At 43.9% G+C, this 12,480-nt stretch overlaps 1 protein-coding gene across 3 annotated transcripts in view; it reads right to left on the bottom strand.

Annotated features, from left to right (window-relative positions):
- Positions 1–12,480, bottom strand: part of LOC146552632 (signal-induced proliferation-associated 1-like protein 1) — a 37,358-nt gene that overhangs the window by 18,695 nt on the left and 6,183 nt on the right. For 2 of the 3 annotated variants that reach the window (XM_085258311.1, XM_085258309.1), the window contains exons 2-3: positions 459–2,152; positions 204–334 (exon numbers count right to left, since the gene is read on the bottom strand). In XM_085258311.1, coding sequence (XP_085114437.1) covers positions 204–334; positions 459–1,950 — 1,623 coding nt within the window. In that variant the 5' untranslated portion in view covers positions 1,951–2,152. Of the gene's footprint in view, positions 1–203; positions 335–458; positions 2,153–6,139; positions 6,474–12,480 lie in introns of those variants that run through there. The other variant, XM_085258310.1, reaches the window with a different exon arrangement.

The following is a 12,480-nucleotide window of genomic DNA, read 5'->3' on the forward strand; positions in this document are numbered from 1 at the left end:
TGCAATAAACACACCTTCTATATGGTTATATAAGGTCTGTGGTGCATGTATGACACCCTAAATCCAAAGAAGCTTGCTTCACAGACAAGCAAAGTAATTTGTTTCCCAAACTGGTGAAATGCTGTGGGCATATTTTTCCACAGTAGACAGGAATAGCACGAAGTTACGCTGAGGTTCCATGCAGGACGGACACTATATCTGACCTCGCTGGTCCTGAAGATGACACGATAGTTATACTGCTGGCCATGCTCCTTGTCCTCCTCCAGCTTCTCTCTGCGCATGCTCACTGCTACTGGACCCAATGCCTCATCTAGCCCAAAGTAGTTCCAGTGATCTGAGGTAGAAGTAGTAGTACAATTAAAAACTGATCATGTATATTCAACAGCACTACTTCTTTAAACAATAAATCCATCTATATGCTATGACAGCTGTAATGAAAGCAGGTGAATGCATCTCACCCCTCAGGTAGAAGAACTTCCGATAGTAGTAAGCTCCCAGGTCCACGTGCTCCACAATGTATTGTTTGCCCTTGTCGCCGAGTGTGCTCGGGCCCTCCTTTGGTCCCTCAAGAACTGCTACTCCAGCATTGGTTAAGTGTGTGCTCACAGATGTTTCGTACAAGTTATTTTCCCCACTCAGGGTCCCTGAGCCACAGTTTCCAGCTCCGCCACCCACAAGCCCATGATATCCTGGCCCGTTAGCCCCCAGCTTGCGCCTCGCAATGCCATCGGCACCGATCTCATTGCGGAAGCAAGGGCAGCTTAGCAACATTTCGTTGCTTTGTTCATCTCCAGCATCCAGGCTAGGACTGTCCCTGGAATTGAGATCTTCCTGGCTTCCACTAGGAGAGCTATAAGGCAGGCTGTGGGTGGATGACAGAGTAGAGGTAGCAGAGGCCACGGCAGCGGCAGACGCTCCCGTGGTGGTGTTTTTCCTCTTGCCTGCAGTCTGCCGCAACTGAATAATTTCATTGAGGTCAAAAAGCATGCTCTGAACATCGTAGTGAGCGAACCCTTTCTGACACACCCAGGGCTTGAGAGGAGGGCCCGTGTCATCCGTTCGGCTGTCCTCCACATCAGACCCCGCTCTGGGGGAGTCGGACTCACCTCGCACGTTCCTAAGTTTACGGAATATAGACTCGCCTCCCGTTTCAGACTTTGTGCGTCTCTTTGGGGGCTTATCTCTGTCCTTCGCCTTAGGAGGATGACCGTCTGTGACATCCTCCTGAAGATCAAGAATCCCTTGCTTGGATGCAATATTTAGCATGTCCTCCAGTTTCTCTGGAGCAGGGCTACGTTGATCAACTTTGTCGCCTTGATAGCCCTTAAGCATTTCAAAGAAGCTGTCTCCAGCTACTCCATGTTGATCTATCGAGGAGGTGCTGCCATATTCACGGTGAAGAGGGGACAATTTGGCTCCCGATGATGGACCCCACTCCTCCCCACTGTCTCCACTGCCTTCCATCTCACCAACAGTCATGTCACTATTGCTGCGCTGGCGGATGCGTCTCTGCCGTGGGTTTCTATGTGCAGGACCTCTATAGTCTCCTGGAGCGAGGTAACGGGTGTCAGGGCTGTAATTGTTAGCCTGGGACTGGGCTCGATTCTTTAAAGTGTTGTGGATGTTACGCAGCATTGTTGAGTCCTGAGGGCTCATTATAGAGCCTAACTTTATGTGACTTTTTCCAGCTGAGGGCACAGCAGAGTTCTCAGGCTCCGTAGATGAATGCCACAGAGGCATCATAACGTCTTTCCTTGGGGGCCAGTCGGCCACACGAGCCCGTACACCCATTTTAGGCACTCCTGTGCTCACAGTGGCGTGGATGTTGTCAGTGCGGCTTGAAACAGGAACCCCATTGGCCATACGCAGGTGGCGGGTGTAAAACTCATCACTGGCGGGGACCGAACCCCCAACGGTACGCTCCATGGGTGGGTGCTTCAGGCTGGTCATTACATAAGTGCCAAAGGGAAAAGGCACTCAGCAGGTGAGCATGGCTGCCTCTGGGATGGGACACTGCTCTCTGACCTCATGAGCCATTTGATTGTCTGGATTAAGAGGCAAATTCACCTCATCAGCGCTCAAGACGGCTTTATGCCTCCTTACATGTGTCGAGACTGCCACACGGCATTTTCCACACTCCAAACACCCGCTCCTGGAAACAAAAGAGAAATCAGTAAGTGCATAGAGTAATATTCTAAAGAGCCATAAATGAATACGCATGATGAGTCACAAGGCTTTTTCCTGTCATAAATAAGACTGGAAATAAAGGAAAACAAGCAGTGTAGCAGATATTATTTAGAGCATTCTTTATATTTATTAATTAACACCACCTCTGCAGTACATTTTATATTAGTGTAAAATATCTACTCTCACGAATAGAGGGCATCTTTTCTTCCAACCTTTCCCCAAAAACCAAAAACAAAACACACAAGGACAGAAATATGCAAATGCTTATTTTCTATAAAAAGCAGTATATATGTGGGATGCACGGACCTGCCTGGAGAACAGAATGTGAATTCTTTTCTCTTTTTAAAAACCGGTGAAAATTCAACGGCACGTTCAATTTCAGATAAGGGAGCCTACTTTTCAAACCAATTTCAGCATAACCATTGTGGGGAAACACAGAAAGTCTGCCAAATTATAAAAAGAGGTTAACAGTGAGTGCATTTTTTTTTTTTCCTTGAAAGTCGAAGCCATTTCCTTAATAAGATCATTTATGTAGATGGAACATGAGTGAGAGAACAATCTAAATATCTTCAGCTGGCAGACTTCTAGCTCACCCCTTCTCTGACATCTCCTCGAATGCCCCTTTAAATAGCCAAACATTAGTGATTTGTATTGCTTAGTCGCACTTGTCAGGATCAAATATGCCAAGCTGCACATCAAAAAGCAAAGTGGCCCTTTGAAAGTCATCTGAAAAGTGGGTGATGATCCTCTGCCTGACAAATCAGGCCAATTTGGCAGTGAGACACTGAGGGAGATTAAGGCTTTACTTTCACTTGGCCCTGACTGGCTGTGGCTGTGATCACATTAGCCACCAGCAACGAGAGCACTGTGACGGTCCTATAGCACAGCCACCTTCACACTGCATCAAAACATCAGGAGCAGCTCAAAATCATGCAGTCCTTAGCAGAAAGAAGGCCCTCACCTTTGTCTAAACCATACAGAATTAAGGAAATGGAAGCATTTCATCAAAGGCAACAAACTACAATGTATGTGAAAGTGGTGCACAGTATCACGTGACCGGCAACGTTGCCACAGTGGCACAGTTAAGTGAGAGATGGGCCAAATATTCCCTAGATGCTTTCCTCATATGTTTGATATATCAACATCGATTTATAAGTCATGCAAAGAGTGTAAGCACAAAATCTCAAAGCTCTGCAGATGATTCAGTTTTCAGAAAGCCTTGGGCAAATCAGCCAGAGTCAGCCTAGCTTCAGTACACAGAAGAGTGCTTTCTGACAACAAATCTTTAAGCCTGTGCATATTATGCAGCAGAGTGGGATTCTGCAGGCCCAATATTGTGCAAAAAACATGCAGCATTAAATCATGCAGTAGCAATTAAAGTCATAAATCCTGCTTGCAAAATGTAGCATGCGGAGGCTAATGTGCTTACAGGCTTTTGCACTGTTTTTGCACAAACAAACTGTGAGCTGAAACAAACATGAAGACTTTCAAATCAAACCCAGTATATCATTTTAATGGGTAGAGCTTACAAGCAAAAATGGCCTCGGATCACATCATTCGACCTTCATGTATCTTTTGAAATCTTCAGCGAGAGCATAATCAAGTAGGATGACAGGCAGTATCTCCAATATGATCTTCAGTCTGTCACACAAGGAGGGTTTCCTGCTTAGCTGAATGGACATCAATTGTTTGGGGCATGGCAGTAGATTATGTGCCTGAAGCAAATTAATAAACACTCATTATTTATTTAAAAAAACTAATTCATGTCCTACTAAATCTCTCTTTCTCTCACGTTTATAGGAGTGAAAATAGTCAGGGAATGCAAGTTAAACCATGCGTCTAGTCCCAGAGCGTTGGGCCTCATTCCCTTATGCCGCCGAGCGTCCACAGGGACAGAGAGATGAATTGAACTAACACACGACACACGTGCGCACACACATGTCCCAGAAAACAGGCCTCTAATCTCCTCGCTGACAGTTACGCAGACAGACGGCTGACTTCATGGTCCTGTCAGATTAAAAGAATAGCTATAGCACTGAGACTTAGAGTCTTGTGTTGGCTGAGAGCGGGGAAAACTTTATAAGAAACAAAGATAAAACCTAACGATTCACAGGATAATGCCGTCTTGTTCTAAACCATCCTATCAGTCTTTTTCTATTTAAAAAAAAAAAGAAAGAAGATTTTTCCACATCTCAGTGGGACGTGTCTAGACAGCTTCTGCATGCTGACCAAATTTGGTTAACTTCCTGTAATTGGGGCTCTAACCTCTGAGTGTAGACCATGTGACCCTACCTAGAGATGAGAAAAAGAGCAATAAAGAGGTGATGATTTTATGACATACCTCTCATGATCTACAATTTGTTGATTGTGTGCTTCTGGGGATGAGACAGAGTAATGAGTTTCTTGGAAGCCTCAGTGTGTGTAATTCAGCTCATACAGTGGGGCCTTCCAGACACCCATGAAATCAAAGGTGGAAGACAGACAGCAGTCAGTCAGCAGGAACGGTGAATCGTGCAGTGAATCACAAGCAAGGGTATGAGAATGTCCTGAGTCATCATCATTAAGGCACAGCTTGGCTTACTAGACTTATATTTAAAAAAAAGACTCTGTCTCCTGAAGGGGAGTCCCATTTGCTGATGTTGATGAGAGAAAGGACAACATGCTGCAGTTGAAAGAGTCTTCCCCCTCGGGTCTCCCAACAGAGAGGGAATGAAGTTTCCCAGTACAACAGGCAAGTGTATCCAAAGCCGAGACAAAAGAGCCGAAGGATTGCCCTACAAGCTTGTAATTACTGCGTGCTTGAATGAGGCTAAGGGGCTGTTTGCCTGACACCATTGGCTTTCAAACAGGCACCCTACCATTTAGTCCATCGGCTCTCTCTGTGTACTAATCTTTCCCCGCTCTAAGGGTTGACAGGGCTGTTGGGCAACAGACACAAAGGTCCCTCTGTCCAAGCTTGGTCAAAAACTGGGGCCTCATTCCAGCACAGTGAAGTCTTTGAAAATTGCCTGGCACGGGAACCTCACTATAGCTGTGTGTATGCGGCCGCCAGGAAAAACCAGATGAATTAAATGCAAAGCGGAACTGGAGAGATAGAGATGGAGCAAATATCAAACCAGGATTTGGAAAGAAGGGAAACAGACAGTAAATAAATAAAAAAAAGTAAAAGGCAAAAAAATAATGTCAAAAAAAGGGGGGAAAACTATCTGTATGAGATTCATAACAGGACCGATTAGCTGTTCTGTAATCCACTCACTCACAGCTGCAACACATATTAACTAGCAGATAACTGAGGGTTAGGGAGAAAAAGGGAAAGCTATCATGTCTGGGAAAGATGAATACACTATAAAAGGAGCCAAAAAGAAAAAAAAGACAGAATACATGGGGAAGCAAAAACTCATCTACAACTGGCCACTATGTCATGCACCAGTCAGAAAGAGACTGATGTAATAATAGTCAAGCCAGACTCCTACACAGCATTTCTTTTCGTGTAGGGCGTGTAAGTGAGTGAGGGGTGAACTGAGGTAGCCGCTGAACTTCCAGATGCACAGGACGTAGCAGAGCAACTTCACTAGTTCCTTCTCTCTGTTTGACTCTCCCTGTCTTTCTCTCTGCCCTTCCCCACCTCTCCCTGCTGCCTCCTCCTGTTCACAGATCTGGCTGAGAACCAGGCACGAACCTGCCCGTCCATCTGATTGAGCAAACCTGAGAACCTGACACCTTCAGGGGAAAACAAGGCAGGCATGCTGGCAGACAAACAACACCAGCATCATCCAACTGCGAGCAAAGATCCTGGAATTCCACCAATTTCAGTGGAGGAAGTGATGAACATCTGTGTGCATGGAGGGGAAGAAGTCGGGCATGTTTAGGCAATGCTGTCTGCCCAAGAGTTATAAAACACCTGTTTAAAAAAAAGAAAGAAAAAAAGCTTGTCTTCTATTCTTGCAGTTACCTTAGACTGAAAGCTTTGGTCTAGGTTGTACCGCTCTGGGTGAAGTGGAGTGCCACACTGAGAACTGGGCCGATGTGTAGTTGGAGGACTTGAAAACCCAGTGGCAGTGTATCGACATTCATCACATCCATTGTCCTGTAGTGCGCCGTTGTGCTAACGCTCCTCTGCCTTAACGCTGGGCCCCCCTCGCTATCACTGCAGCACAGTTCAGTGAGTAATGGGCAGCGCTAACCGCTGGCAAAGTGAATTTCACTCACGGCCGTACACGAGACGACAGTTCTGGAGGAGAGCCAGAACACATTCATTGCCATTATCTCCAGCAGGGCGTCCTCGTTCCTTCCTCTCCTCTTATACAGAAAGCACTTCAGCAGGGTTTCACGTGGGAGACACAGCAGAATAAACAGACACTTGAAACACTTTACATAGTTTATAGTTAGCAACAGTAAACCCAATCCTATATCCAATTATCTGGGTGGGCCCCAAGTTCTGACAATGAAAGCCTTTGTCCAACTCCTACAGTGACACTTTTTAAAAAAACAAAAAACCCAAAGCTAATTGCACAGCTAAGTGCTTAGGTGGTCTACTTATCTAGACTAAAGAAGAATTACTACCGCTTCTGTTTAACACCTGATGATAATCTGTCAAAGAAAATTGTCTTAAATAGGTTTATAGTTGATTTGAATTATGCTATGCTATAACATTATGTACAGTCATTTAATTTATGAAGACAATGGTTTAGAGCCTCATATTTGGCTGAGACAGTTTAAATATAATCCCATCATCTTTTACAGATTGTGGCTTAGAAAGAGCAGTGGAGAAGAAGCAGTGTGCTGCTGCCTGAAGAGGAATGTAAAAAATTCTAATGAGGTGGCCGCCTAGCTGCTGAACTGCAGCAGTTTGGAGCTGGGTTTTAAAAGTGGAAGTCTGCTCAAGGCTGTACTTTCCCTCTCCTTGCCCTTCCTCCCTGCCTGCCTACAACCCTAGGACTCCATTAGAGACAGGGAGCTACTGATGCACATAGACAGGTACATGCAGAGACAAAGACCCGAGCACACACACACGTGCACACACATTCATGCACAGCAAAACCTAGAAAATAAGACAGCAACATCTACACAACAACAGAGATTGTTCTCATAAGCACAATCCCTGGGAACTGATGACTGATGGATACCCGTTTCTGAAGCTAAACCACTTGTTGTTTAATCATAAACAGCACTTTTGTGTCTCGCACCGGTCCGCTGAGATGTTATTTCTGGAAAACCTGTCTCAAACCAAAAATATCTTTTCTTTGAAATTTCATGTTTGACATGCAAATTATGGTCTCTTTATGATCTCCGTGCAGAAACTACTCAGACTGCCCAGAATAAAAAGATCGCCCTATGCACAATTCAACTTTCCAAAGATACCTCTTAACAAAAATAAACAATAAAATGTAAAATGTCTGTGAAAATAAAGAGGCTGGCCAAATAGAATCTTTTTTAAATGCTTCTGTTGTCACTGGAAATCTTTATTGCCATTTCTTCTCAAACTGTACACTGCAGACACTGTTCCCAGGTGGAAGCTGGTGAGGGATTTTATTCTTGTTGCCTAGCGATGTGAGGATGTTGCAATGAGCATGTAATTTACATGGATGCTCTGACTAGCCTGCTGTTCATTTCCTGGTGAATAACCTGTTCTCTCACTACAGATCTGTGTTGCTTGTGGACTTTTACGGAGGTGTATGCTGAATTAATAAAATTATTTTATCCAAGTATAAGCGTTTAAGACTGGCCAGCACCGCAGTCTTGGATAAGCACCGAAAATCATGGTCAAATAATTAATTCAGCAAAGTAATGAACAACTTTGTACATCCATTTCTGTGAACAATTTCTTCTTCTTTTTCAACACAGCATCAAGGGTTAACAATTTTTCTACCTCAGTACCAAGAGGCATCTTTGGAGTCTCCATTTCTGGGCACAGTTTACGTGCATTCACTTTCTCAGTTTCGCCATCGGAAACATGAACGCTTTGGAAAAACCTTGGCTCTAAAACAAAGAGATTCTCTGTGTGTGGCACCGGCACTATGTGGATATAGTGCCATGAAGATAACTGCAGGAAACCTTGGTACAACTGGTGGCATGTTGCCAGCAGCTGATGATGAAGACCAAAGAGCACTGTCACCTGACTCTCACCTGGTGGTACTCATTAAGCACAGTCAAACTGGCACTATCATTTGAGCTGTTTTTCCTGAGTAGCCACCAAACACAAGTTGGCCCACAGTAAGCGTGTCCACAGCAGTTCTGCCCTTTGGGGCCCTTATATGGCTTTTCTACGGGTAAGCCCACAGAAAACCCATATGGTACCCTTATAGGTTGGTTGCCATGTCCCATAGGAATTTTGCTTTTTGGGGCACCTTAGAGGGAAATCTGTGAGCATCCCACAGTGACTTTGCCCACAGAAAACCCATACGAGGTACATGTAGGGTTGCCCACATGGGGCCCATAGCAGTTTTGCCCTTTTGAGTCTCCATGAGGGTTGGCTCATGCAGGTCAATAGGCCATTCTTAATAAATGAAAAAGGGAGAAAAAAGACTGAGGTATACCAAATTACAAAAGAACTGGACTGAAAATCAATGATAACAGGTCTTATGAAGTGATAAATCCACGACATGTTTAGTTCAAACTGGTGTCAAGAAGTAAAGAGATCAAGAGCAGTTAAACCTCTCTTGACAGAGGTTCTGTCATGGTTTGGGGCCGTACTTCAACCAGTGCTGTTGGTGATTTTTCCAAAATTGATAGAGTTATGAACACAAAAAAAGTATAATCAGAAGTTGATCCTCCATGCAATAGGATGGATTGGTAATTGCTTCCTTTTTCAGCACGGCAATGATTCCAAACACGCTGTCATCCCTGGATAGAAAAACATACAACAGACCACCCTCAGTCATGGACAGGCCTCCCCAGAGCCTGGAGATAAAATTGAGGTTACTGTACTCTAAAAATCCTAGAAATGTGGTTTCGAGCCAGATGCTTACTCTGAATAACACTTTTAGGAATCTTGGAGTCATTTTTGATGTCATTCAATACGCATTTTGAACAAATATGTAGGACTGCTTTTTTCCATTTGTGCAATATCTCCAAAATTAGAAATATCCTGTCTCAGAGTGACGCTGAAAAACTAGTTCATGTATTTATTACTTCCAGGCTGGACGACTGTAATTCATTATTATCTGGATGTCCTAAAAACTCCCTGTAAAGCCTTCAGTTGATCAAAACATGATGCAGCAAGAGTCCTGACAGGGACTAGACAGAGAGAGCAGATTTCTCCTATATTGGCTTCTCTACATTGGCTTCCTGGTAAATGCAGAATTGAATTTTAAATCCTGCTCCTCACATACAAGGTCTTGAATAATCAGGCCCCATCTTATCTTATAGTACCTTATTACCCCATTAGAGGTCTTCACTCTCAGACTGCAGGCTTACTTGTGGTTCCCTGAATATTTAAAAGTAGAATGGGAGGCAGAGCCTTCAACTTCCAGGCCCCTCTTCTGTGGAATCACTCTACTCTTAAGATTAGGCTTAAAACTTCCCTTTTTGATAAAGCATATAGTTATGGCTGGATCAGGTGACCCTGAATCCTCTCTTAGTTCTGCTGCAATACGTCCAGGCTGCTGGGGGATTCCCACGATGCAGTGTTTCTTCTTCAGCCACCGTTTTCACTCACCATGTGTTTATACACTTCTCTGCATTTACTTGCTTGTTATTATTAATCTCTGGTTCTCTTCCACAGCATGTCTTTTGTCCTGTCTTCATCCACTGACCCCCAACCGGTTGCGACAGATGGCCACCTATCCCTGAACCTGGTTCTGCTGGAGATTTCTTCCTGTTAAAAAGGAGTTTTTTTCTTCCCACTGCCTCCAAAGAGCGTGCTCATATGATTGTTGGGGGTTTTCTCTGTCTTCTTTACTGTATATCACTGTAGGGTCTTTACCTTAGGATAAAAAGCACCTTGAGGCAACTGTTGTTGTGATGAGGTGCAATATAAATACATATTTTCATATTATTGAACCCAAACTTTTATTTATAGCTATATCTATATAAGGCAGACATAGATGTCTATATAGAGCTAGCATCTATCTGTACATAATGAGTACTTTGGACACAGTCTGAACATCAGAAAAGTCAGCCTGCTGAAAGTCATACCAACTCTAATGTAAGACCTTTTAAAAAAGGAAGGAAAAGAAAAAACAGCTTGAGAAATGTAATTTGTCTGCCCTGCACCACACAGGAAATCTATTTAGAACCATTTCTAAAACAGTCTACCTCTCATCAACTATTCTGTCATTTCCTGCAGGTGAACAATATCTGCAATTTATATGGGAAAGTTTCCCTGCAACGTCCTGAGAGAGAAAGCTTCAGTATTCTCGACCAACTCATCTTTCAGCTTCTGCTTTTACAGACAACGACCAAAAGAAAATGAAAGGCAGTTCCTGTTGTTGTTCTAATGCATTTGAATTTAACCACAGTTTTACTTCTATTATAAAAGAAAACCTCAACTTTCCACACTGAACTGAAAAAAGAAACTGACCTGAGCAACGGGGCCAACAATGCAAAGAGAGCATTTCCCAGCAGCGGGCCTTGTTAAACACGGCTGTGACGACTGGGAGGTGTTTCTAGGGCTAGTCTGTTTACTTTATTCACCCTACAAAAGGTAAATTCCCTCTCTTAATATCTGATAAGCAGTGAACCTATTTGTTACCAAACAAATACTCCCAGCTCAGCATGGGTCTGGCACACTCCACTCTATGTGCTCAAGTATATGTGCTGGGATGAAGCAGTTTCATCAATTGAGGATTAAAATAGAAGGATGGGAGGGCGAAGCTGCGGTATAATTAACAGTGTTGATGCAAGGAGGAGGGTTGAGAGAAGAATCTGTGGGCTTGCTGTCTATAATTGAGCCCCTTCACAAGACGGGGGATGGGACTCAGCCAGGGGTCCCAGCAAACACTTCCAAGCCTGCTATTACTTCATTCTTGGATCACAGGCACTTGTGAGCAAAGCAAATCAGAGTAAGCCCTTAGTGCTTCTCACAGTAACGTGCACAGATTAATTTTGACTGTTCCACTGGAGCAGCGTCTCTTCATCGTCATTTGCAGCACAACAGTGGAGCTGTATGAAAGTTTGAACTGGGATAAATACCGGGGGTCATGAGATGTCAATCAAAATGTTAAGTAGATCATGGTTTTCTGATTGAACATCACTGGACGCCCCAGGCTGCAGGCACCCAGTGGTCATATACACACTGCATGCCAGGAAACTCATGTCCTAGCTGTCCAAACACCAATAGAGTAATCAATAATATTCCTGAAAATCAACACACTTGGAAACAGAAAACACGTGAGCTACACACAGTTGTTGTTAGAAATCCCGTTTATGGCCACATTGTTCCAATTGGAAACAAACCAATCAATGTTAAAATTTTAGCCCTATGAGTTCGAGCTTAGGGCTCTCAGGATGTTGGCCAATCAGTTGGATCACATTGCTCTGTCATATGGGGTAAAAGGAGCAGCATAACCTACAAAGCACCTCCAGTGGACCTGCATAATCCTTGGCTTCTCTATTGTCTTGTGTCTGTGAGCTTCCAGATCAAATTGCATCAATGTGCTTAGACCCTGTTGTACTTCCTTGTAAGTCCATCCATTCACTTTCTTAACCACTTATCCAGCTACAGCCACAGGATCTGGAGCCCATCCCAGCTGACAATGAGAGAGAGGCAGCGTCAACCAAACAGAGTTTGCCAGACCGCCACCAGACTGACACAGACTTACAACCACCCACATCCACGCTTAAAGCCAATTTAGAATCACTAATTAACCTTTGGACTGTGGGAGGAAACCAGAGCATCCGGGGAAAGTCCACAGAGTCCAAGGACACCATGCAAATGTCCCGGAGAAAGTGTATAAGTCTGTATAAGTTCTATATTTACTGCTGCATAAAATGCAAAAACGTTCAACTGTATTCATGAGCAAGACCAGTGGTTTGGAATGCAGGAAGGGTCAAGAGAAAGCATTTACATCTTTGCATACAACCGTGGATTAGCAGCAAGGTCAGCTAACGGCAACCTGTCACATTTTTACAGCTGAGGTGTTGATATGACAGATGCCTGCAATGTTTGGAAGTCATCCACTGCCCTGTCCTCTGCCTGATTGCACAGGTAGCAAACAAGCTGAATCACAGAGAGATGTGAAAAAGGAATCCTGATAAGATCGCCCTTACCACAGTAAAGAAAAGCCCATTTATTTATCACAAAGGCAGAAAACAATCATAGCATGGATAATGTAACAGCAACCTTGTATCTAT

The sequence above is a fragment of the Mchenga conophoros genome, linkage group LG19 (assembly GCF_057382185.1).
Source record: "Mchenga conophoros isolate Kocher_MC1m ecotype Shallow Benthic linkage group LG19, M_conophoros_male_GT1.1, whole genome shotgun sequence".
NCBI lineage: Eukaryota > Metazoa > Chordata > Actinopteri > Cichliformes > Cichlidae > Mchenga > Mchenga conophoros.